Source organism: Camelus bactrianus, chromosome 2 (genome assembly GCF_048773025.1).
Source record: "Camelus bactrianus isolate YW-2024 breed Bactrian camel chromosome 2, ASM4877302v1, whole genome shotgun sequence".
NCBI lineage: Eukaryota > Metazoa > Chordata > Mammalia > Artiodactyla > Camelidae > Camelus > Camelus bactrianus.
In genome coordinates, this window is record NC_133540.1 from 126,257,672 (window position 1) to 126,284,426 (window position 26,755).

Here is a 26,755-nt window from a genome sequence, read left to right on the forward strand (position 1 = left end):
GTCCCTGACCAGGCTTCGTGGCTCAAGAGCCGTCCACAAGATGTTTAAACTTGGGACAACAGGACGCATTTCTCTGCCTGGCTGAAGCTACTAGATGTGAACTTGGGTGATACCGGTGACCGTGTAGCCAAGGGGAGAAATCTGTCTGCGATGGGGGAGATGAAGCCACCGTACCAAGGGAAGCCCAGACAGGGCGGAGAAGGGGCCGGGCAATAGTCAGGCCCTGGACTAGGTGTCCTTGAGGCGGAGAAGAGCCCCTGTCGTTCACACGTCTTAGCTGTTCAACCTACTCTGTGATTTCATCATCCAGTAAACTCCCCTTGGTCTGTGAGCTGGTTCAAACTGGGTTTTTATCATTTATAATCACAAATCCAAACTGATACAAAGAGGAACCAAGTTACCAAAAATGTTTCCCAAGAATAGTTTCTGCATGAAAAACCATACTGGTGTCAGTTTCTAATGGCTCTCCACTTACCTCATCAAACAAACGCTGGCTTTCTCTCGCCTGCCCCACCTACACGGACCTCTTACCTGTAACTCCTCAAGGGCTCCCTGCCTCACACCCACCATGAGTCCTCCTCCGCCCAGCCTCAGTGCACCCTGCTGCCGGTGCGGGGTGTCAGCCCCGTGCCCCACTTCCTTCCAGGCCCACCCACCCCAACGCTGCTCAGATCCTACCCATCTGTTTTCCCTACAGTGCTTACCACTGCGCTTTGTGCTTAGTAAATACTTGTTGGATTAAAAAGGCATTGAATTCCTGACGAAGGCAGGATAATTTGTCACATTAATGGCAGTTCAGCCAGGCAAAAAGCCTCAAGTGGATGGCTTCAGTACCACTTGAGATATTTTTCAACCCTAACACTCTAATTTTTCCCTAGTTTATGTGTCGTTATACTGAGACAAAGATTATTTAAACATTGGATTCAAGAAAAAGTAATGGAAAGGTTATGCAAAGTGCTATAAAAGAGGAGCCAGTACCTCTGCTGAGAACACAGCAGCAACTGCACAACACGGACATGACAGCACCCCAAACGGCGCGGCGGTGACTTTATTATTTTATTAGCTCCCCTGCGGCAATTTCTCACCTGGAACACCTTTTCCATGATTTCTCGGTCATATAATGGAATTTGCTTATAATTTCGGAACTCTGGCACCTCTTGGCTTCTCAGACGGAGGAGCCTGAACCGTCTGGATCTGTTTAATTCCTCGTCTGAGACGAAGTTAAATTCCTGTTGTAGCTGTTCCAGGCGAAAGAAATCAGGCACGTAAGATTCCCCACTGGTAGCAACCTGGGAAAACCAGAAAATAAGAACCTCTAGGTGCCAGGCAGATTTCACTCAAGGAGACTCGTGGCTCAGCTGCTGGGAATGACGTTTAATGGGGTTTTAGGCTGGGAGACCTGAAACTTCCAGCATTTTGTTTAAAGAGAAAATACACTGAAATACATTACAAGATGGGGCAGGCACTGTTCTATTCATTTAGTAGCTATAAAAAGTACCATGGGTCAAAGAAATGAAAACTGTAAGGTTTATTTTTGGTACTCATGCTCCCCTAGTAGGTGTTATGAAAATATACAGACTGAAAAATGAGAGATTTACATCAGTGTATTACCAAGTGCCTACTGCAAATAAGATTACTCACATACATAGCGTCTATAAAATCTAATATATGTATTGTACATATATCTGTAAAATATTTTAATATTTTTTATATTTTAACATTTAAAAAATATTTTAAACTATTTTTGACAAGCACTTTCTGAATATATTTATGCATAAATGTAGATAAAGGCCCCACTGTCAGCTGATCCACATTACTTGGCTCCACGGCCATGTTCTCCTGCCCCGAACAGCACCTCATGGCCTTGGTCATTGGGAAAAGCGAGCCAGAGATGGATCTTGGCGCCAACCTCCAGTGCCCCTGTGCCCTGGTCCAGAGAGGACGGCTTCAGTGCCACGCTGGGGATGTGCAAGTGTGGGCTGCATGCCGCCCGGGTGTCTGCTTGCTCCCCCACCCACGGCCCGGGTGCTCTGCCAGCTGCAACCTCCTCCCAGGCAGAGGGAAAATCAGGGAGCAGAGATTTGCTGGGGCTTTGTGATGGGAAAGGCGTTCCTGCTGTGAAAACCCTGGTTCATGAAACGAGGCCAGGCAGGAAGGCAGTCCCTGAGTTTTTGGTCCTTCTATGAGAAGGCAAAGAGTCGAAAAGAAAAAAACGAAAGTGACACGTGTCCTATATATAACGCTACCAGTTTGAAGGTAGTAATTGAAACATAATTTGAAAACTTTACATAGAAGAGGCTATACTTCAGGTAATATGGCCTGTTCTTTCTAATATTTCTGTTATCTGCACTGTGAAGTATGTTGGAAGGAGAATTTATAAACACAAAAGTCAGAATAAACCAAAGCTTGCTTTGGGACTTATCTTAGAATCGCTAGGGGAGAAGTGAAAAATTCCACCCCGTTATAGTTACCTTACTGACGAACTCACACCAATAAACGTGATCTTAGATGTGTTGCTATGGTCACTTTCTGGGTCATCTGCGTGTTTATTATGTTTCTGTGGAAATTTTGAACTTGGGAGTAAAAACAATTGTACTTGATACCAAGAGAAATCATTTACTGACTAATGTTCCATTTTATTTGTAAATTCACCGAAGAAAGAATTTAGAATGTTATGATAGATACAAATAGTTTATCTCAGGAATACTTAAATGAAACCTAAATGATAATCTAATTAATCATCCAACAAGAAAACAAACAAAATCCCTGTTTCTTAAACTGCCCCATCAGTCCTTCAAGATGGGATGGAAAGAACACGTGCCCTGAAGTCACCTCGACTTGGATCTGAGTCCTTACCAGCTGTGTGACCTGGAGCAGGGAACTCTGAGTGTCTGGGGCCAGATTAGAGAAAGGGCAAAGTGAAACCTTTCTTTAGGGCTTTCACAGATGTTAGAGGTAAGAGCAACAATAAGAGCTAACACTGACCGCACGCTGATCGTGTGCTCAGCTCAGGGCTGACCTGCAGCAGCTCACTTCCTCCTGGCAACACCGTGGGGGCGTCACCGGGCTCAGAAGCACGAGTGCCTGCACATCCAGCTGAGCACAGGGCTAGAATTTAAACCTGTCACTCAACCCGGCACTCACGTTCTTAAACCCCATTGCGTGGGAGGACACAGTGGGAAAGAAAGTGTGGGTAAAGAGAAGCCGTTTCTGCTCTCATCACACCAAGTAGAGAAATGGTGTGTGTGCAGATCTCTGGCCACGTTACCGAGATGAGCTGCATCAAAGGAGCGTTGCTGGGGTCGTTGGGGTCGAGCTTGGACTCTGCTGCCCACTTGGCCAACTTTTTCATGTCTGTCAGTCCTGATGTGCCAATAGAGGAGATGGCATCTGCTCTCTTCAAAGCACTGGGAAAAAAAAAGTTGATTCCATGAGACAAACTTCATCACAGAGCAATTTGTTGTCAGGACCCCAAAATCCCAGGGACAGCACTGCTTAAGGAGGCTACTCTCTAGGAGAGAAAATCTAATCATAAGGAAGGACTTCTGCTATTTTTCTTTACTTGTTGGTTGCTATTAAATATTACAAGGAAAATGAAGAAGTATGAATGGTGGGAGAAAATATTTTCAAAGCACACATCAGATAAGGGGTTAATATCCAAAATATATAAGGAGCTCATACGACTCAATGGCCATAAAACAAAGAATCTAGTTAAAAAATGGGCAAAGGATCTGAATAGACATTGTTCCAAAGAAGACATACAAATGGCCAACAGACACATGAAGTATGCTCCACATCACTGATCACCAGGGAAATGCAAATCAAAACCCAATGAAGTGTCACCTCACACGTCTCAGAATGGCTCTCATCAAAAAGACAAGTGGTAGTAATGCTGGCAAGGATGTGGAAACTAGGATGTGTGCTCTTGCGGGGAATGTAAATGGGCACAGCCACCGTGAAAAACAGTACGGAGGGTCCTCAAGAAATTGAAAGTGAAACTATTGAATGACCCAGCAATCCCACTTCTTGGTAAATATCAAAAGGAAACAAAATCAGTATCCAGAAGAGATTTCTGCACCCCCATGTTTACTGCAGCATTATTTACAATAACCGAGATGTGGAAATAACCTACATGTCCATCGATGGATGAATGAATAAAGAAAATGTGGTGTAGATATATACAACAGAGTATTATTCAGTCATAAAAGAAGGAAATCCTGCCATTTGCAACAACATGGATGGACCTTGAGGGCATTATGCGAAGTGAGAGGATCTCACTTACATGTGGAATCTAAAAGAAACCAAACTCATAGAAACAGAGAACTGATTGGTGGAGCCAGAGGTGGAGGCAGGGTGGAGACATGAACGAAGGGAGTCAAGAGGACGAACTTCCAATTCTAAGATGAGCAAGTCCTGGGAATCTAATGTACAGCATGGTGACTATAGTTACTAACGCCATATTGTATACTTGTAAATGACTAAGACGGTAGATCTTAACATTTCTCATCACAAGGAAAAAAGCCTGTAACTATGTGGTGATGGATGTTAACTAAACTTACTGTGATAATCATTTTGCAATATGTATAAATATCAAATCACTACGTTGTATACCTTAAATGTATACAATGTTATGTGTCAGTTATATCTCAATAAAACTGGAAAAAAAGAGGCATAAATGGAAGGAGTGCAAATGTGACCCATTCCTGCAACTCTGCCCAGTGCTTGAAAGTGTCCCGAGTTCCTGGATCCAGGCCAAGGAAAGGAGCCGCTGCAACTGGTGCAGGACGCCCTGAAGGCCTCCTTTCCCAGACAGCTGGGGACCACTTATCGCCGAGGCTACAATAAAAGAGAAAAAAATAAACACTTATGCAACTAACTTAAGCACCAACTTTGGACACGACTGAATTCCGAGGGGCCAGAGTGGTCACCACGGCCGGGCTGGGCTTTACGAACAGTGCTGCATCTCCTGTCGCTCACGCCGTTTTTCCTCCTCTCCTGAGGAGCTGAAGCTTTAATCCCCAGCAAATTTCCCCAGCGTGCAACTCAATGCAACGAATGCAAAAGGCTTACACTCAAAGGCAAAAACACGCCTCCACTGGAAACGCGGCCAGTCTCCTGGCTGAGAAGGTCCTTGGCTGTTTTTATCACATGGACACAGGTGTTTGCATTTGGTTGGAGAGGGAGTAAAGGGAACAAAATAAACCCCATTTGGGTTTTCCACGTGTTGAAAATGACAATGTCTTCTTGATGATCGAGATAAGTCCTTTTATTTTATGGAGGCAACTGAGCCTGCAATGGTAGGATGGTCCATTCAAGACACACCTACTGGGGAAGGACAGAAGCAAGACTCGAACCCACGCCACCTGGCTCCACAGTCTGGACAGATCAACTGCCGAGAGCGGGGCCTGCCTGGGGTGAACTGCTGAGGCCCCGAGTCCCTTTCTGCTGTTCCGAGCAGAAACCTAGGGCTAGCCATCAAGGAAGGGGACTGAGAATAGGGGCGTTCATATAACCAGAAGTTTTCACACCAACATCACTCACAGTGAAGCTCTGCTGAGGACCAGATACATACAAGTGTGCCATGCGCTATCCCCATCTGCGAAACGGGGGAAAGAATACAGCACAGACTCCTTGGCGAAGATGAAATAAAGTGCTTGTCACTGTATCTGACGCTGATAAACATCAGTATTTGTTAGGATATTACTATTTTACTTTTTTACCTTAAGAACAATTAAAAAAAAAAACCCTGAAAATGCTGGCACATGACAATAAAAGGAAAGAATGTGATATTGCAAGCATTTTTTTTCCCACTGTATAGCGTTAACACCAATGCTGACACCACTCACCAGTTTATTCTAGCCACACATTACCTCCTAAATCCAATGTTCTGCTGTGACAGTGGGGGAATTAGAGGAATCCCATTTTCTCCAATGGCCCATGCCACGCTGTTGGACACTCTCCCCGAGGTCATTAGAGTCAGCTGATTACTGCCGTCAGCTTCAAATGAGAAGGGTACTCCTAGGGAAACACCAAATTATACAGGATGTTGGTTAGGAAGAGGGAGTGAGCCCAGCACTGGTGAGAAAGCAGACGGCAGACAAAAGGAACGAGTGGGTGGAGGGGTGGGGATGGAACACACAACTCCAGTAACATCACTGAACTTCTTCAGGTGGTGGCGCTCACAGCTGACTGTGTGGCTCTCTCTCTGACAGCAGAGTGTAGACATTATGATGAATGATAAACACTGGAGTGGGACCATTTGTGTATATATTCTGGCCCTGCCACTTAACAGCTGTGTGACTGCAGACAAATTACTTAGCTTCTCTGAACCTTAGTTTCTTTATGCATAAAATAGGGATAATAGTAGTGGACCCTAAAGGATTATGGTGAAGATATTATTCATTCATTCATTCATTCATTCATTCATTTAGTAGATGCTTATTTGAGCTCCTACTTCATACCAGGCATCATTCTAGTCACTGAAGACAGGAGTAAAGAAACAAAACTTGGGGGGGAGGGTATAGCTCAAGTGGTAAAGTGTGTGCTTAGCATGCATGAGGTCCTGGGTTCCATCCCCAGTACCTTGTCCAAAAATAAATAAACCTAATTAGCTCCCTCCCCCACCAAAAGAGAAAAAAACAAAACAAAACAAAACAAAAAAAGAAACAAAACCGACAGGAATCCCTGTCTCATGAGTTTGCATTCAAGTAGGGGAGACAAGTTACAAACAAGATAAATAAGAGAAATGAGCAGTATGCTAGAGGGTGATAAGTACAAGAGAAACAAATTCAGGAAGGGTATAGAACATGTGTGCTGGGGTGCGGCTGAACTTGTAGGTGGGGTGGCCAGGGAAGGCTCCGTGAGAGGTCACTTTTGAATAAGGGCCTGAAGACAGTGAGGAAGTGAGGCACGTCGGGGTCTTGAGAACGAGCATCCTCAGCAGAAGGAACAAGGGCAGACGCCCTAAGTTGGGGGGAGGTGAACCTCCAAAGACTCAGACGGGGCCGGGCAGACACTGACCGCTCAACAGTTCTGCTGCTGGGCTGTCACGACAACAGCAAAGCCTCACGGATTTGGCCCCACTGATCAGAAATTAATGATGAAAGGTTTTGGAGCAGGACATTTACTCAAGTAAACAAAGAAAAGGTTTTAAAGCACAACATATAGCAGCTTCATTCTCTAGAGTTCCAGTTAACATTATTAACACAAAACAGTGTCACTGCTAACCCTGTAATAGCATCTTTTCAAGATCTTTTCCTCATACTGAACACTTCATTTTTTAAAAATTGAAGTGTAGTCAGTTACAATGTGTCAGTTTCTGGTGTACAGCACAGTGTCGCAGCCATATATACACATACATACATTTGTTTTCCTATTCTTTTTCGTTAAAGGTTATTACAAGATATTGAATACAGTTCCCTGTGCTACAAAGAAGAAATTTGTTTTCTATCTATTAAATATATAGCTAATATTTGCAAATCTCAAACTCCCAAATTTATCTCTTTTCACCCCCTTTACTCCAGTAACCATAAGATTGTTTACTGTGTCTGTGAGGCTGTTTCTGTTTTGTAGATGGCTGAACACTCCATCTTGATACTTAAAATAACCCTGTAAGACACTAAGAGAGGTATTACTAGATCCATTTTATGAATGAGGGAGATGATATTCAAAGAGGTTACAAGATTACTGGGGTCATGCAGTTTGTCAGTACCAGAGCTGGAACTAAAAGCCTAGGTCTTTAGACTTTTAGATTGGTGATTGGATTTGGGAGTCTGAATTCTTGCAAAGTTCCAGGTGTGCACTCACAATAAAAAAATCACCAGTCACATGAGGAAACAGAATTAGAATCAGGCCAATAAGCACATAGGTATTGGAATGATCAGGTACAGATTGTAAAATTGAAAAATATTTTTATGTGTTTAAAAATAAATGAATTAATGAATGAATAAAAGAAATGATTGAGAGTGTGAGAAAAGGACAAAACGTTATCAGAACTGACCAGGTGATTATAAAAGAACTAAATAGAATGTCTAGAGGTGAAAAATACTATCATGGAAATGAGAAATGCCATGATGAGTTTCCATGACTGGACACAGTCAAAGAGTGAATCCATGACTTGGAAGACAGATTTAAAGAAATTACAAAGAATGTAGCAGTGAAAGAAAAAGATGTCAAGTATATTAAAGAGAGATTAAGAAACATGGTGGACAGAGTGAGACAGTCCATCACATATCCAGTCACAATTCTAGAAGGAGACAAGAGAGACTATTATTTAATAATCTGTTATAATTATGTAAGTTATTTCAAAGTTGAAAGCCTTACAGATAATACTGTGATGTACATATTTTTATGCACAAGGTTTTGTCATTTCAAATTACTTTCCCAGAAGTTGAATTAAGGTGTCAAAGGCAATCTAAAGACTTTGAATTCACATGGCCAAACTACTTTACACTTGTGTAGTTGTATGAATTTACTGGCCAAACATAGTACATAGCAAATTACCTTGCAAAAAAATTATGTATGATTATTGTTTTAATTTAAATTTCTGATAAAAATCTTATAATTGTCTGGTTGTCTGAGAAGTGGGGAAAAAAAAAAAAAGAAACCTTCATATGTGACTGTGAAACGGTGAGCCACTGAGGCCTTCCTTACCGCTTCCGACTCCCTCATGGTCCAGTGTCACGTGCTGGTTACTGCTAAACTCCACTTCTTCGATGGGAGCCCTTCCAGTGACAACAGTAGTTTCAGGAATGGGTAGAAACACTTCTGCTAGCAAGGTGGCACCACTGTGTCCAACTGTTTCATATACCTGAGATTGAGGAAGAGAAACGGCCAAAAAAAAAACGGTAATAAAGGGTGATCAGTCCTAGATAATCAGTCCATTTGTGCTGTGCTGGTCTGGTCACTGTTCCAGTCCAGAGCACCATCTCAGAGTGGAAAGCTGAGTTGTGTTGCTGTGGTTCCCATAGAGAACAGATTATACCCTACTTATGGTCAAGTTTTGGACATCCTGTCCTCTTGCCTGGCTTAATCTCCTGGGGTAGAGAGCTTAATCAAATTATCAGGTTAGTACAATTATTCTTATTTCAAGCCAATACACATTAGTTTGGAGAATGGGCTTCCTTTTTTTCCTGGTTCAAGTTACTTCAGAGAGAAAGGCCATCAGGGAGAAAAGGGAGACAATACAGACATGCCACGAGAAGGGCTACTGCCTGCGCCAGCCTCCACGGCAGTAGGAAGTACTCCAGGGTATCAGGTTCAAATCTGCTCTTCGGTAAATCTCTCAAACTCTTTCCTGCAAGATTTCACTTTATTTGTTAGTTGCTGCAACCCTATCCAGCTCCGTCTCAGGCCTTCTCCCACGACAGAGCCAACTAGTCCACCTGTAGCTCTGACGCTAATTACTGCGGTGTGTCTCGTTACAATGCCGTCACTGCGAGATGGAGGACCCGTTGCCTGGCAGCCACAGATTATGAAGACATGATGCGGCCTCAGTAGGACCCTCTGCTCCATTCGATCAAGTCTCCCTTGTATCTGTGGTTCATTTCACCTTTGCGGTAAGAAGATAAAACATTCCACAGCTCTGCTGGCTTTTTTCCTGTACTTTACTCTTTCTCTCCATGAGGTCTCTCTGGCTGGCACACGTTTCTCTAAAATGCTGATTTGACTTTTAAAATTTCCATGAATTCAACCTTCCTATTTTTCTTCTTAAGCAGTAGAGTTCCCCTCTGATGAATACTTTCCATTTACCACCTGAATGCACCAAGATGACACGACAGCTCCCCTCCACCCTTCCTCCCTCACAGGGCACATGATATGAATTCTTTTCCAAGGATGAGGGTGAAGGTGAATTTGTACTGGGCTGCTATCCTGGCCTCGTCTCCCTGGTACCCACGAGCTCACATTTGCAAGATGGCTGACCGAGTTTGGAGATGCTACTGGAGTAAAGACAAAGGCAGAAACCGCATAGGAATTGGACTCAGGACCCCAGACTTAGTACCACTGTGAGCTATTCTCACAGGCTGAGTGCACCAAGACACCTCTGACTGTTCAGGGCTTACCTCCGCCTAATTTAGAAGTTCAGCAAGAAGCCCAGGAGTGGTACATTTAAGCCACACTCTCCAAATTCACCTTTACCAGTAAAAAAGGTAATATTTTAATCTATAGTAGAAAGATCATTTAGTGAACATTTCAAATATATGTAATTTTGGAAGAATAATATACCATGAACCCATCACCTAGCTTCAACTACCACTAATTTAGAGCCAATCTGGTTTTATCTATAGTCTCAACAACTTGCCTCTCCACCAATATTCTGAACCTAGACATCATTTCATCTGTAACTATTTCAGTATGTATCACTAAAAGAGAATGATACAAAAAAAAATAATTGCCAATACTGTTTTCACAGCAATTCCTTGATAACATCAAATATCAGTAAGTTTCAGATATTCTTCAGAGTCTCAAAAAATTATTGTGGTACTTTGATCAAGATCAAAATGTATTCCATACATTCCAAATGATCGAAATGTCCCTCAAACTTCTGTTAACTTATAGTGACCCCCTTTTTTGTATTTTTAACACTTTTTCACCATATTTTTATTGGTTCAGAACTCTAAAAGAAGTTTTTGTTTGTTTGTTTGTTTGTTTTTTTTGCTTATCCCAACCTCTCATAAGAGCCTGCAGTTTTAGAATATCACAGAGCCTCAAGAACGTGCGCCAGGTGGTCATTTATTGCACAGGAGAGCTTGGTGTGACCTGTTAAATTAGGGACTCACTGGCATGACGTTTCATCCTGACATTTTTCCCTTTAGAAATTTTTGTACTTTCCCCCCAGTTTTAATTCATTGAGATATTCCTTTGTATGAGGCCATGAGAGGCTTTAGGTCTGTTATCACGTTTAATCTTAACCAGAATCTGGTGGTTTGTGGTAAAGATTAGGCGAGATAACAGGCTCAGCAATTCTAGCTGATGGATGTGAGGCTCGATGAAGGGGAGAGGCCTCCCTGGTCACAAAGCTGGGATCTGAATCTACAACTGTTTCCTTCAAAACTCATACACTTTGAGATAAAATGCCTGTGCTCAGAAAACTCCAAGACACTGATGCAAGAAACTGATGGAGACACAAACAGATGGGAAGATAAACTGTGTTCTTGGACTGGAAGAATTAATACTGTTAAAATAACCATACTGCCCAAAGCAATCTACAGATTCGATGCTATCCACATCAAAATACCAATGACATTTTTTTCACAGAACTAGAACAAAGAATTAAAAATTTGTATGGAAACACAAAAAAACCCTGAAAAGCCAAAACAATCCTGAGAAAGAACAGACAAGGAAGAATCAATCTCCTTGACTACAGACTGTACTGCAAAGCTACAATAACCAGAACAGTATGGTGCTGGCACCAAAATAGACACAGATATCAATGGAACAGAATAGTGAGCCCAGAATTCTATGGCATATTCCATACTTGTAATTACATCATGTATGTTTCTGGGCACGCAAAGGTAGGGAGGTGAAAAATGAACTATAGTAAGGCTTAAATGCTTTAAAAACATCAGGAGCTAATAAAATCCTGATATAACTTCAAGTTAAGGGAATCACCAGTCAGAAAATACTGTTTAAGGCTGGTAAAATGCTTCAGAAGGTGACATAATACAGTATTTAGTATTTTGTTAAATCTTTCCTGACTTTGTGTCTCTCTTAACTACTCTGATGACTATAGAATTCCAAAGCAGCCCAACAGCCAGGGCAGCTAAATCAGGGTGTAAAACATATCTGAAAATAGGAACAAATCCAAGTATTTTTCAGATACCTACATCCCTTTCCATAATAGAAGAATCAAGTGTTTGCTGAGCTGCACAAGACAAAGTTTCTATATTATATGATTCCAATTGCTTTGCAAAGACATCCCTCCTAGACGTTAGTCATTTATCAACTACTTTATTGTGGAAGGACCTTAAGAGGTGCTTCTGAGCTTCTGTTTGGTTTTTAATTCCTGTGGATGTGCTCTGTGCTGGTCACCATGGTTAAAAGTGGCCAAGAGAACATGCAGTTATTACATAAGGGGCATTTCTGGTAGATGTCAGTGGAGGGGGCTGTGTTCCTAGTCTCTGCAATCACACTCATACCTAGAGTCAGAAGAGGTACTGAATGGAGATTCTCGGTGCTGAGTCGGTAGGACAGAGGCAACGATAAACTCTGGGGGAATGGAGAGTTTGCCAATTGGGGCTACTGTCTCAGCAGATAATTATCAAAGTTTTTCTAATAAATAAAAATAGATTCCATCCCAGAAAGCCAAAAAATCCAAAGATTTCCCTAACTTTTCACCCTACTCTTTTAAGGCAGCCAATTGATTTTCGTAAGCTTCGTGAAATAAGAATTTCTTTTATTTAAATTAAACTTTGACTGGTAAGATCTGTCTTTCTGAGACACCCTCATTTTTTAAAATAGCAGCTCAATTTAATTAATGCTAGGGTGAAATGCTAGTTTTAAAAATCAGAAAATGGGCATTCTGGGCTTTAAATAGGTATCTGTAAATGACTTTCTGTACAATTCAGTTTAATTTTTGGTTTCTTTCTAAGTCAGCCGTTCTCAGACATTTTGGGCTGAACAGTTCTTCATTGTGGTCAGCTGTCCTGCACATCGTAGGATGTTTAGCAGCATTCCTGGCCTCAGTTGCATTAGTGGTGCCAGCAGCAACTCACCACGTGTGATAATTAAAATGTCTTTAGACATTGCCAGATGTCCCCTGGGGGCAACATTATCTCCATTGAAAAGCACTGCTTGAAGCAAAATGAGTGTGTTTGTAAGTGTAATGTTAATGAAGAAACAAGACAGGAAATATGGTTTGATTTATGTACAACTGTTCAAAAATTCCTGTTTTGTAAAGCAAGGCAGCAGTGAATTCAGAATAGCAATTATATCAACTGCTACCAAATTGGGACCATTTATGAAATTACTGTTACTTCCCCTGCATTTGAAAGAGTGTTTGCTTTAACTCAGCAATCTGGTGCAAATTTACACTAACAGTATTTAGAATTGCATAGGTAAGACAAATCTTAAACATGTAGGGGCATTAAGTTAAGACAGACAATAATCCATCATGAAGTAGTTTATATTGCATGATTTAAAAGTCATATTTCTCTGATTTTAAAACCTAAACAAAAAAAGTAAAACAAGACACAGCAGTTTCATCTCTTCCACTTGGTGGTGTTGGATTTGGTACAAGTGGCTGCGGTTTAATCTCGGCCGCCAGTGATGTTGTTCACCAGTCTGTTAGTCATCTCTTGGTAGAGGTCCCTCCCCGCTTCCCCTCAGTGTGGAATCAAACCTTTTTTCCTCTCGGGTCCACAGACTCCCTTCTTTCACTGGAAAGACCGTGGGCATCGCATCTGAGGTGAACCCCCTCCCAGCTGCCTTCCACCCCTCCCCTGTGTTATCACTCCCAACTTGGAGGGCATTCTCAACACAGCTTGATCCCACCCTCTCTCCTTCCTCTCTCCCACCCTCCCCAGCAACTTTCCTTTTCATTTTCACAGTCATCAGTCTTTTCTGGACTGGCTGCTTTTCTCAGGCTGGCAGATGTGCTCCAATTAACCACACCCTAAAGTAAACCGCGGTCTCCTTTCAAACCCCTGATTCATTTCCCTCCCTCTCCTCCCTGCTGAGCTTCTGGGAGGGGAGCCTCCTCTTGGTATCTTCATTTTAGGTCCCCGACCCCAGTGAGCTAGATGAGGGTTATCAAGGACACTTCTCCAAGTAGGACTTTTTCCCACTGTGATGGTCCAATTCTGCAGACGAGCCAGAGAAATTGGGAGAGGCTCCAGGAAGGGAAACTCATGTTCCTGCCAGCTCAGTTAAAGGGAAAATTTCCCTATCTCAGTCCACATGCTAGGAATATGAAAGCTCAACTGCATTGATTCATAAGGAAAAACCAATAATGCTAGCACATTTAAAAGCCGCCCAGCGATCTTACACACTGTGGCTAGTTTTGGGGAGTCAAGAAGATGACTATGGGGTGATATTATAGATGTGAATGATAAAGGGGTCAAGGTAATCATCACAAAGCTTTTTTGTTTCCAAATCAAATTTCATCTTTGTGAAAGGCCAAGCATTTTTATTTTGGAGAGACCTCAGAAACCATGTTTTTCAAGACCTTTCTGGAAGGACTCTGGCCCCGCTCCGGCTCCCATCCTGTGAAGTCCCATCTCACTTTTCCTTGGGACCAACTTTGATTCCCTTCCTTTTCACTCCCGCTAGTTAAAGCATCACCAAGTCCTGTCAATCTCTTCTTTCAAGGCTGCCATGTTGCCCTAATTCACTCCTTCCTCCCCCGTCTGCTGCCAGGCCCCGATCCATCCCCCACTCCTAGCTTTCTATGCCAGCCTGTGGACTTTTCTTCTGCTTTGTAGGGCTGCCCTGGCATTCCCATCTCAGGCCTGGCTAGGAAACACTGAGGCTTGTGGTTCAAAACACGCAGGAAGTCAAACACCTCCGTCAGCCCTGTTCCCTGCAGTGGTCCTGTGTATCTGTACTCCGCTGAGTGCTGTTTCTTTGCATTCGCTTCCCTCGCATCTCTAGCTGGATTTAAAGCTCCCTGAGGCAGGGCTGTTTACACCCTACTTTTTATGTGGCTTCCAATTCTCCACTAGACTCCTGGCTCAGCATCAGACAGTCTGCTGGCTCTGCACAATCAGGCAACAAACATTCAGGGCTTGGTTGTTGAACCAACTGATGCATTGCAGTTCTGAGAATCTCAGAACATCTTCTGAAACACGTTAGATCCTTAAGTTAAGAGTGCGATAGCAGCGGCATAAAGAAATACATTTAAGGTGATTTTTCTTACCCTCCTAAGGTTGCCAATAATTCTTGAACCTTCTCTAACTCAGAACTTACAATTATATGGAAAATTTCCAAATGGCACAGTATTATTCCTAGAGAGTCAACAATGTCCTCTAAATTAATTTCATCTGTGACTGTTACCCAATCATAAAAAATTATGCCTCTAAACCGCTATAACATTGATTTGATCAGTTGTCAAATCTTTATAGAGAGCTTAATAAGAACTTAGCCAAGACTCCCTTAGTTTGCAATTTTTAAAAGATGGCATGATTCAGCTCTTAAGGCGAAGGTAAATGCCTACGAGTATATTCTTAATATTATAGGATAAAGTTTTGCTCTTTGATTTAAAAAAGTCATTTCATAATATTTTAGAGAATACTCTTCACATTACTTAAAAAAAAAACTGTTCTGATGGTAACATTCCCAGCAAGCTAATATTCAAGGCAGTCAGCAGGAGATAGTCTAGGAGGATTATCTTATATTTTAGAAAATATATGAAATAAAATATTGGCACACTAGTGCAACGTGAAGATGTTTTTCCTTACATAGTAATTCAGGACACTGAGAACTGCCCAGAGTGGGAGAGGGTGTCGCAGACCAGCCGGGTGGTCTGAGCTCTCAGCAAGCAACAGGGGCGTGGCTGGGCACGTGCTGGGAGGGCAGGGCCCTCTCTCGCATCCTTTGCACTCTTTCCAGTGGGCGAGGGGCCTGAGGGGGTGGTCCTCCTTCCAGGGCGCCCTCTCCTTCCTACCTGCTGTGTGCTGGGCTGCCGCTCCCTGGCCTCACTCTACCCCTGTCTTATCTTCTCATGTTACTCTCGGTCTTCCTCAGTCAGCTCTTCCTCTGCAGGGGAGGAGGGGAGGAGGAGTTAAGGATGAACCTCAAAGGAGGGGGCAAACTCTGAGTAGCTGAAATCATTGCATTTCTGTGGTGCGCAATGGGTGAGACTCACCCTGGGCCCCCGCAATCCCTCCCTGTTAAGAGCAGACGACAGGAACGCCCTGCGCTGGCTTCTGGAGTTTGTGTTCATTTACTTTCTCCATCAAGTTTTATTCTTAATTTGGACAGTTTTCCATGTGCAGCAAGTCTTACTTTAAACTGTAGATTAAGTGCATGTGTCCGGGGCCAGGGCAGGAGGGTTTGTGATGGGGAGGGGAGTGGGGTGCTTTGGGACCAGCAGAGTGCGACCTTTCTCCCAAAGGTGTTCAGATTTTAAATGTTCCATAGCCCCTCATCATCCAAACAGAAAGACCTACCCTCCGGCTCCTCACTGTTGGAATCTCTGGCTAAGAAAGGCCAGGTGTTCGTGGTACGGAGAATACTAGATTTTCTAATTTGAACATATCTGAAATGGGATTGTGTCTTTTGGTCCATGATGCGTGGTGGTTAAGTGACACAAATAATGGTGCATGTCACAGGGAGAGGTGAGGGGATGAAACGCAGTCAGCTGGATCCCAGAGCCCCTCAGACACAGCCTGGCTGAAAGGACAGTGGGAGAGGAATCCTCCACGTGCTCCGGGCAGTCAGGCACCGCAGGGCCTCTGGAGGAGACAGGATGGACAGTCGGTGTGGACCTGGCACCTAGAGCAGGTACCGGGTAAGCCCACCGCTGCCCACCTGGGGGTGGTCCCACTTCCCCTTCCCGGTGCAGAGCTAGGCGGCTCCCGCTCTCAGCTTTAGCCACAGTCACCCCACTTCACTCTCTGTATCCACACAGGGTTATAAATCAAGGGGGGAACATGCAAGAATGTATAGAGATTGTTTTCTCATGGGTGATATTCAGAGGGAATTTTCAGGCTTTTCAGCAGAACTTCAATCCCTTTTCTCATACCATTCTTTACCTTAACAAACTGCCCTTGCTTTCTCCTCTCACCCATATTAAGTTGAGCAGCAAAATAAGTTCTGTTTTTCTCAAGTTCTAGCATACACAGATGTTTCTTAAAAATTCGATGAGGTTTTAAAGAATTATATGAGCAGCTGGACTAAGCCTAGCTCTGTTTTTCAAGGAAAACATTTTCCCTTTTTGTGGATATCAGAGCTGTCACCAGCACGCAAAGGACTTTGGCTTGAGTCATGATGCCTGGCGCTTTGCTATGAGGGTTGCCCTCTGCCCTCACCACCTCCAGATCAGGGATGACAGGGGTAGGACAAAGTAGCCTCAGTCCCTGGAAAGTCCCAATGCCAGGGGGCTGACTTTGGGTGCTCAGGGCTGACCCTTTCCGTCCCCATCCCATTTCCTGGCGTCCCAACTTGGTTCTGAGCATTTCTACTGTCAAAGGAGCCCCGTATCTTAGCCTGTCTCAAACTTCCTCTACCAGTTTTAGAAGGTCAGCTACCTAGGTCTACACAGGAGTTGAGATTCAAAATGTTGAGCAGTGCTCACAGCCCAGTGCTAACCAGTCAGAAGAGCTGTCAATCATACAGGGAACGGGGTCCCGGAGGCGTTAACCTTGTTCAGACACTCCCTTTAACTGGTCCATTGTGGGAAGGTCCAGAGGGTCTTGGAAGTGGGGTCTATGTGGCCAGGGTGGCAATTTGGGGCTCCAGGATGGCAACCATTTGCCATTCAGTAGAGAAGTGTGTAAATATTTTAATAATTATACAGCTGTAATTGTATCTGCAGACAATGTCAGTTACAATCACGAGGTAGTGGCAGCCTGGACGACAGTGTGAGAAGGGCTCTGAAGTTACCTACATCTAGGCTCAGTGGGGGACAAGAGGCATGATCAGTTGTCATTTCCAGCAAGGGTGGTGGATGAGAATGAGAAGTTTCTGCACAAGCGGTGGATGAGGATTAGTGATTTCTGCGTGGGTGGTGGGCAGCAAACAGAGGCACGTGCGCCACGTATTTGCAAGTCTAATTAGCATGCCTATTAGTGTCATGGAAGAGAATCTGTCAGCATCTTAAGAGAGTTTTCACCATAAGATCAGCAGGTCTAAGACACTGTTGATTTGAAGAGTGTCCTCTAAAAATTCACGTGCACCGGGAACTAGAAAACGTGACCTCACTTGGAGATCGGGGCTTCCCAGGTATAAAAATGGAGATGAGTGAGGGGGGGTCCCTAAGTTCACTGAGAATGTCCTTGTAAGAGACAAAAAAGGACACACAGAGACACAGGAAGGCCAGATGGAGATGGGGCAGAGATGGCAGTGATGCTACCACAAGCCAAGGAACGCCTAGGGCCACCAGGAGCTGAAGAGGCAGGAAGGGTGCTTCTCTGCAGGTTTTGGAGGGAGCATGGCCCAGTGATACCTTGATTTCAGACTTCAGGGCCTCCAGAACCGTGAGAAGATAAATGCCTGCTGTTTAAGGCACCAAGTTGGTGGTGCTTGGTTATGGCAGCCTTAGGAAACTAAAACAGACACAAATAAGTGGGATTTAGGCTAGTAGGGAGTTTTATTTATTTGGGGGGATCCTGGCACCTGTACCTCCCAACCCCATCATACCCAGCTGTGATTATGGAAACTGATTTCTCTGGAATATTATGCTAGGGTCTTGGTACAGCGTAATGTTGAAACTCCCCCATGAATGAATCAGAGACCCCTCTACGCCGGTCCTCCCCCAGCCCCCACCTCATCTCCAAACAGACATATGCTTGCGCACCGAGGCAGCTACTCTGCCAGCACTTTCGGTACGTGAGTGGGTAACAGATCTCTCCTGCCAAGGCCTTAAGATACGCCCAGGAGGAAACTGACCTCCGGTGTCCCTTGAGAGCCTATCAGGACACCAGCAGAGCCAATGAATGATTTAAAACCATCTCACATCTGTGATGACCAAAACTTCTTAGGACAATGACTATAATTAAAATACGTACCTGCAGTGTTAAACTCTCGGGCCAGTTGACTATTTGCAAATTGAAAATCTGTCCAAAGTGAACACGGAAGTCTGCCCCGAGCGGCCGACTGTCGGTCCTGGACACTTCCTTGTCGTTGAAGATCACCTTCAAATACAACGAGCGCCTCTTGACGTCTTCCCTTCGCAAGACCTCCCCCCTGCAAAGTGAGACGGTCCACGGGTGGGGTGAGTATTCATGCACCAAGGCTAAGTGAGCATTTGACAAATAGGCACCGAACAGAATAAGGAACACAGGCGGAGACCCTGCCAGTCACTTTAGCTTTCATTGAACCAAGACAGTCACGGGTCTTGCAGAACTTAATACAACAGTACATTGTGATCCAAGGGGGAGGTCATAGCTCAAGTGGTAAAGCACATGCTTTGCATACCCAAGGTCCCAGGTTCAATCCCCAGTCCCTCCTCTGAAAGTAAATAAATAAGTAAACCTAACTACCTCCCCCGCCACCAAAAAAAGGGGAGGTGGGGAGAGAGGATAGTACACCGTGATATGAGAAAAGAGGCACTGACAGGGCCACAGGGATTTAGAACTGTGGCTCGAGCATCACTGTGCTACAGCCTCCTTAGTTTTGTTCCAACAAGCCTTACGTTTGCTTCCCAATGTTTTACGTAAACAGAATTACATTATTTGTTAAATGGAGTGAATCCAGACTCCAAGGGCTAGCAGTGATTTACATTTGTGTAGGGTACTTTATCCTAAAAATATAACAGCACGTTGCAGCAGTTGGGTCAAGGCTCCTTTCCCAAGACTTAAGCTTTTTCTGAACACTTTCTGATGGTGAGTCACTGCTCACTGGCTGTGAGAGAGAAAGAAATCTTCCTTATTTTTGATTCCATTTGTTTTTAATTTGGGGGGAGATAATTATTTGTTTAGTTATTTTTGATGGAGGTAGTGGGAATTGAACCCACAACCTCATGCATACTAAGCATGTGCTCTACCACTGAGCTATACCCTCCTCCCAGATTTTCCTTATTTTTAAAAGTCATTTGAGCCCCAATAGAAGTTAGAAGGTATCCTGGCAAGCATATCATTCTTATAGCCAGGAAGTTAAAAAAAAATCAAAACCTTCCAGAGCGGTCTTTAATTTCATCGTAGATATTTGCAGAGATGCCCACCCAAAACACCAGTTACTGCTTAAATCAACAGCAACTCAAGCTTGTTAAGGAAATGAAAAAGTTAGAGCATAAAAATCCAAAACACACTCAGGCTTTTGGGGGTGGTAGCTTTTTTTTTTTTATATTATGATGACATATACACAACATAACGTTTATCATTTTAGCTTTTTTAAACATCCCATCCAGTGGGATGAAGCACATTCACAGCGTTGTGCAACCATCACCACTACCTTTCTCTAGAATATTTTCATCATTCCAAATAGAAATTCTGTACTCCTTAAATTGGGTGGTTCTTGTAACTGTTTACATCTCTGCAATTTAGACCCATGCTAGACATGACATTGCTCAAATGATTTGAGTATTTTTTTTTTCTATGAAAGACATTTAACGTCAATCTCAACAAGTTTCCAAGACACCCACACACTCTACTCAGAGTTGTTTTAAGCCTTATTCCCAGTAACTTCATGCTACAATCAAACCTAAAACACCCCCTTTTGCTGCGTGGCCCCCTTACCTGACGGTCTGATGAAGAGGGTGGATTATAATCATTGGCTTGGGGTAACCTGGTTTATAGTCCCCAAACCCAGTGAAAACTCAGGAACTTCAGACTGAGGTACATCTTCTCGGTCAAAATGTGACTCACCACAAAAGACTGTCAAGCCAAACCTAAGTTTTCCCTTTAAAAAGCATGCGTGTAATCACATAGTCTAGTTAGACGGTATAGTATTTGTGGCTTAAAAGTAGCTAATTGAGTGCTAGGGAATAGTTGATATATAGCATCTGAATGCTATGAAGTTGAGGGGACAGATGAAAATGCACAAGAAGCCACACTTTAATAGTAAGTTACTAGCATGCTAACAGAAGTTTGAAACCAAGAAGGTTATGGGAGCCTTAAAATGACATCCTAGTTAATCCCTGAATCCTAGTTATCGCTGAGGCTCGCTGACTCAGCTGAAGGCTCACTTTCTACGGTGGAATACTGACGATTCCAGTCTGAGGTGTTCCCTGTGTCCAGGACAGGGCCTCTGTTACTGGAGCACTGAGCCTGGGCTCTGGTGGTATCGATTATTTCAGTGGATTTCCATTAATAGATATCAGTACGCTTTCACATGCGTCAGAATCAACTGGCAACCTTATGAAAACACAGCTTTCTGGCCCCTGCACTAGGACTTCTGATCCAGCAGGTCTCAGCGGAACCTGGGGATCTGCATTCCTAACACGTTCTCCAGCGCTGCTAACGCTGCTGCTTCTGGGGTTACACTTTGAGAGCCATCTCTGTAGTGTGTAGGGAGGAAATACATGGGAAATTTAAAAATATTTTAATTATGTATTTCACCATAAAAAATAAAAATATTTTTATTAAATTATAAATTTTAAAAAGAGGATGAACATACACGTGTGTTTATGAACTTACTATGTGTATAGATTTACATATGCTAGATAGCTCTTAGACGTCACATATGAATGACTAGAAATGAATTTCTACCAAATCTGGACAGGACTGCCTCAGATGGCCTAGCTCAATCACAATACCTACAATCCCTTTGGGAGGCTCTCCAAGGCCCTGAGAGAGAGAAGCTGGCCTGTGTTGCTGCTGGAGAGCCCTGGGTGTCTGTGCGCAGAGGGCGCACGTGCCAGCAGGAGACAGAACAGTCGCACTGAGGTTGCAGATAAAGGCTCCAAGTCAGAAGCCATTCTGGCAGGCACTGTGCAGAGCACCTCCTACAGGCAGCTTCGGGTACTGCGCTCCTGAGTGGCCAGTGAGGAGGCAATGGGTAGGTGAACCACATGAAATCACCAAAATCTGGACAAATACCCGCAATTTCATAAGGTCCAACCTAATCCATATCTACAGAGAATGCAGGATTCTCCGACCATCCCACGTCAGTCAGGAGACACCATGCGCTCCGTACGGCGTGTGCGTCACACGTCAACCTCATTTAAGGTCGGAGCATCTGCTCACCTGGGGCACTGGTCGTTGGGCGTCACGCTCCCCGCCAGGCTCAACTCCGGGACCAGCGTGGGCTCCCCGGGCCTCCTCCAGCTCCGGGCGGCTCTCTCCCTCACCTGCTGCTCTATGGCAGCCCGATCCGTGGGCTCTGGAGGGAGGGGTTTCACAGGAGTCTCTCCGGGATCTGGCTCCTCCATCTCCTCATCGGGATGTTCCTCAACTGCTTGTTTCTTTTTCTTCTTCTTGGCCCTCTGTTGGGTAAGAGGCAGCCTTATGTCAAACAGGAATTCTGGCCTTTCTTTGAAAAGCACGGTCTTCAGAATCTACTAGACCTGAATGTAAACCCAGCTCCACCTCAACCAGCCATGTGCACTCAGGCAGCTCGCTAAGCCATTCAACCTTTCTATGCCTCAGTTTTCTCATCTACAAAGTGGGGACAACCACATGAAATTTTTTCCCCAGGGCTGTTGAAGTGAAGTAATGCCTGTGAAGCACTTATCGCACTGCCTGGCCCCTAGAAAGAGTTTTAAAAATGTCAGCTATTCAGTGATCATTTGTATCAGCTCTAAAGACCAAGGACATATCCTGAAATTAAAGTAAGGCTTGTGAGCACAACCGACACTGACGTTCACCCTGATCTATTGCTTATTGCCACTGGGTTACGTTTTGCACGGTCATGTGTACAAAGTTATATAATTTTCTGAGGGAAACCAGAAGCATCAATACCCTACAGCCAATAGGGTAAGGCATATACAATACTTAGCACAGTGCTTGACACATATCTGAGCAGTAATTACCTTGTTACTTGTTTGCTCCCTCAGCCACAGAGTGACACAGAGAACTGGCTTAGGAGAGAGCTGGCTCTGGTACCAGCTGGCTGGGTGGCTTTTGAAACAAGTGCATTCTCTCATCCTTTCATCCCCTAGTGAGGGGGCCAGGAGGGAGACAGAGCAGAGCCAGTAGGGGATCCCAGACTGCTGCTCAGTTTCCCTCCTCCCGTCTAAAGGGGCACCCTCCCATCCCCTTCTGTCCCCAGGGGCAGCTCTGTTCAAAGCTCAGGGACCGTTTACAGACTTGAGCTTTCTTCCAGGCTTTCCACTGCTGATGCGCGGTTCTGTATTCCTCCATCTTCTGTTCGTAATCTTCTGTGTGCTCTTCCGACAATTCCCTTATCTCGGCTTGAATTTCTGCTTCATATGCTTCTTCATCTGCTTTCTGGTCAACTTTCTCCCTGTAAAATAATTTACAGAGCCTTTATTCTTTCTTGAAATTAAGGGATAGAGTAATAGTAACAGCAGGTACCTGTATGGGCTTGCTCTGTGGCAGGTGCTCTCCTAACAGCTTTGCACAGGTTAGCTCACAGCCCAGTGCGGCAGATACTATTACCATCAGCATTTTATACATGAGGCGACTGCGGCACAGAGAGGTTAAGTAACTTGCCCAAGATCACACAGTAGGTGAGTGGAAGAGCTGGAATACGAGCCCAGTCTATTTACCACTAAGCAACAATGCCGCGCTGAGTTAAACGTTCAGACGGCACACCAACATGCTGAATTCTCAGCCTGCAGGGGTAGCAGTTTCATGGGAGTTATTTTGTCAAGTCTTCAAGTCCCTGAGGAACCACTTCATTATGTCACTACTGAGTCCTTGAAACCACTTTTTTTGACTTTGGATTGATGATATGAGTTTTTCTTTGTTGATTCTGCTGACAGTCCATGGAGAGTTCAGCCCAACCCAAAGCAGCATCTCCCACAGTGTGTTCTGTAGAAACGTTGGTCCTGTGAGATGCCCTACAAAAAAAGGTGCTGTGGCCAAATCAACACGAGGCTGAACAAATGTGGAAGTTTTCCTGTTGCTTTTAAAGGGCTTTGCAGAGCCTTTTATATGTTGATGGGCAGAGTGACTCCCCAGGAGTACAGAGGGCAGGCATGGTACCCAGCACATCTCACCTGGAGCGTCAGAGGTGTTCCAACCCATCCTCTGTGCCGATCTCCTAATGCAATCAGTGTGGTCTGGCCCACAGGCTCTACGCTCCTGACGTTCCTCCTCTTCTTTAGAGAAACTTTGTCAAGTGCCCAGAGCTGACCATTGTTTGCTTCTGTACATGTGTGACCTGGTGGGTTAGCAATTAACAGCCCCCCAGGCAAAGACTCTTAAAGATCTCTAGGTTTCTGAAGAAATCATTTTGGAAACACAGTGGCACGTGAAATGTATAAACATCAGGGAAATCTGACCTCCACATTAGGTTCTGATATATAGGGAACCATCTGCTTTTCTCCTTGTTAATCAGAGGCATGAATAAGCTAGTTGAAATTTAAATATTTTTGCAGAAAAAAAATTATGCCATATAATAAGGTAGTTGGATGAATCAAGAGTGTGAAAAAAAGGCCCTCCACAAGAATTCAGGAGACAGCTACTTAATGGGGCAAAGCGATGGGAAGTATCACAAAAAGGAAGTTTGCAACCTAGAGGGGACTTTAAAGGTAAATTTTCTATAAATTTTTGTTTATCCTAAACTTAAGTAAGGAAGGTGAAAACAATCTCGTAAATATTCATGTTCTGCTTCTGGATGGGAGGGGTGGCCTGGAAGATGGAATTTGGAAGCCGAAACACATGGGAATTTCTGGGGAACATCCATGGTTTCTGTGGGCAGACTCTTTGAATTTGTTGTTATTTTATACTACATGTTTTTTGTTAATTGGGCAGACACTAAGTGGCAGGTGCACCATCTGGGATCAGATAGCCCATGGTGGCAAGGCCCCTCCCTCGGAAAATAGAGTCTTGTATTTGTTCTGGAAGCTGTAGAATGTTTTCTCAGTTTTATGATAATTGCAATCCCCGAAGATCACAATTTGCGGCTATCTTTGGCTAAAGCCTGACTGTTTTCAAAGCAAAGTATCAGATGGCTGCCCGCGTTTGGCACTTTCAGATAGCTGTCCGGGCACCATGCTTACTCAGATGAAACAGACGGGGAGGGACCAGACCCGCAGCAGAGATGCTCTTGAGTTAGTTTGCAGAGCATGGTTTTGCTGGGAGAACTGCGCTCTTAATCACGTGTCGGAGTCTAGCCGGTTAGGCAGCATACAGACTCTCAAAGCATACTTTCTCCGCACCATATGTGAAGATCAAATCCAAACGGATTAAAGATGAATTTGACAGATAAAACTATAAAGATTATAGGAGACAGTATACTAGTATATCTGCTTGACTCAGGGGAAGGATTCTCCAGCAACACACAAGAAGCACCATCATAAAAGACGAAAACCTTCTATTTCTTTAAAATTGAGAATTACTATTCTTCAAAAAGCAACAATGGGGAAGAGTACAGCTCAGTGGTAGAGTGTGTGCCTAGCATGCACGGGGTCCTGCATTTAATTCCCAGTACCTCTCTCCACCAAACAAAACAAAACAGCAAACTACTAAAAAGACAACCACAAAAGCTTCTGCAACACATGTCACTGACAGGGGTCCAACCTCCAGGATATACACCAAACTCCCACAAGTTATAGAAGAGATAAAAAGACAAACAATTCAGTTCAAAAATCGACAAAAGCCTTCAGCAGACACCTCATAAAAGAGGAATTCGAAGTGGCCATTTCATGCATGGGAAATACAGATTAAAACAGTTCATCAGATTGGCAAAATGTTATGCTAGACAAGACCAGGGATGTGGGTGACGCGGCTGACACGGACCCAGGGGGCGCTGGTCAAAGTGTGAGTCAGCACAGTCGCCCTGGGAAAGTGTGTGCAATCAGCATGTAAGTATTTGGAGAAGCGTATCCACCAAGACTCGATGATTCCACTTCCAGGTGTATTTCTGAATTTCATAGATACGTGTACCCTAAAAGACATGCATCAACATGTCTCTAGAAGTGTTAGAGCAGGCAGATATCTACATATGAGCAGAAAAAGGGGACGCAGGCCAAATGGCACGAACTGGGCAGAAAGGAGGGGCCCGGGCCAAATGCAGGAAACCATGCGTCATGTAAGCAGTAGGGGTCCCTGAGCAGAGAGAGAAGCAGGAACCTCTGGGCTGATAAGCGGTCACACCTTTTGGGTGACAAGTATCCTGGAGGCCGACAAAGAAACGTGGGAAAAGGCAGGAATCTCCAGTGTCTGAATATGACCTTTTGCTCATTATGCCCTTATTTCAATAAAATTAGCCTTGCAGATTGGAAGTACCCATCAGGGCACTTCTGATCCAGACTAAATAAGAACAAGAATCCCTCCTCCCTTTGGGAAGGTGGATTTGGGATAAATCAGGGAATGTGACCCCAGACCCTCCCTCCCTAATGAATATTCCACCCATTCATTTTTTACACTCTATGTAACCAACTTGCCAAAGAAACTCAGGGCAGCCGCTCACCTGAGCCTGCCCTCCCTCCCCTTGAGAGTGTACTATCCATCCCTTAATAAATCCCCACTTTGCTTTCTTCACCACTGCGTCTTGTCTCTGAAATCTTTCTGGGACGGGACAAGAACCTGGACTCCGGTTACATCCACCGGCAACAGAAGTGCCGTGTATAACACTTCTGTGCTGTTGAAAAATGGATCAGTTCAAATGTCCATCAACAGTAAAGCAGACAAATTTTGTTATATTCATATAATGAAGCATTATAAAGCAAAGAAAATAAACTACAGCCATGTGCCATAAAGTGGATGAATCTCAAACGGTCCTGAAGACAAGAAACGTGTGTATTCACTGAAGCACACAAACTCACTGAACCATCCATGCAATATACTTTCACTTGTGGACAAGTCAGATGCAGGCAATCTAGACTATATGTTTTTAGGGATTACACAGAGATGGCAAAGCTATAAATAAAGGCGAGGAAACACTGATCACAGAAGTCCAGAGAATGCTTACTTCTGGGATGGAGGAGAGTGTAGTTGCGGGGGAGGACATGGGGCTGCTCAGACACTGGCAGTGCTCTAGTTCTTAACTTGGGGAGTGGCTACATGGTTATTCATTTGTAATTATTTTT

At 44.1% G+C, this 26,755-nt stretch overlaps 1 protein-coding gene and 1 non-coding gene across 8 annotated transcripts in view; both read right to left on the bottom strand.

Moving 5' to 3' along the window:
* The window catches only part of CC2D2A (coiled-coil and C2 domain containing 2A), a 114,362-nt gene that overhangs the window by 35,992 nt on the left and 51,615 nt on the right, over positions 1-26,755 (bottom strand). For all 7 annotated transcript variants that reach the window (XR_012501493.1, XM_074350013.1, XM_045508695.2 and 4 more), the window contains 7 exons: positions 22,845-23,001; positions 21,783-22,021; positions 18,666-18,843; positions 8,653-8,809; positions 5,871-6,018; positions 3,269-3,407; positions 1,086-1,289 (listed from right to left, as the gene is read on the bottom strand). Coding sequence is in view for 6 of the 7 variants with exons in the window: in XM_074350013.1 (XP_074206114.1) it covers positions 1,086-1,289; positions 3,269-3,407; positions 5,871-6,018; positions 8,653-8,809; positions 18,666-18,843; positions 21,783-22,021; positions 22,845-23,001 (1,222 nt within the window). In the remaining variant the exon portion in view is untranslated. The remainder of the gene's footprint in view (positions 1-1,085; positions 1,290-3,268; positions 3,408-5,870; positions 6,019-8,652; positions 8,810-18,665; positions 18,844-21,782; positions 22,022-22,844; positions 23,002-26,755) is intronic.
* On the bottom strand, positions 19,588-19,660 carry TRNAT-AGU (transfer RNA threonine (anticodon AGU)). The gene has a single exon. It is a non-coding gene; the product is annotated as a tRNA-Thr (tRNA).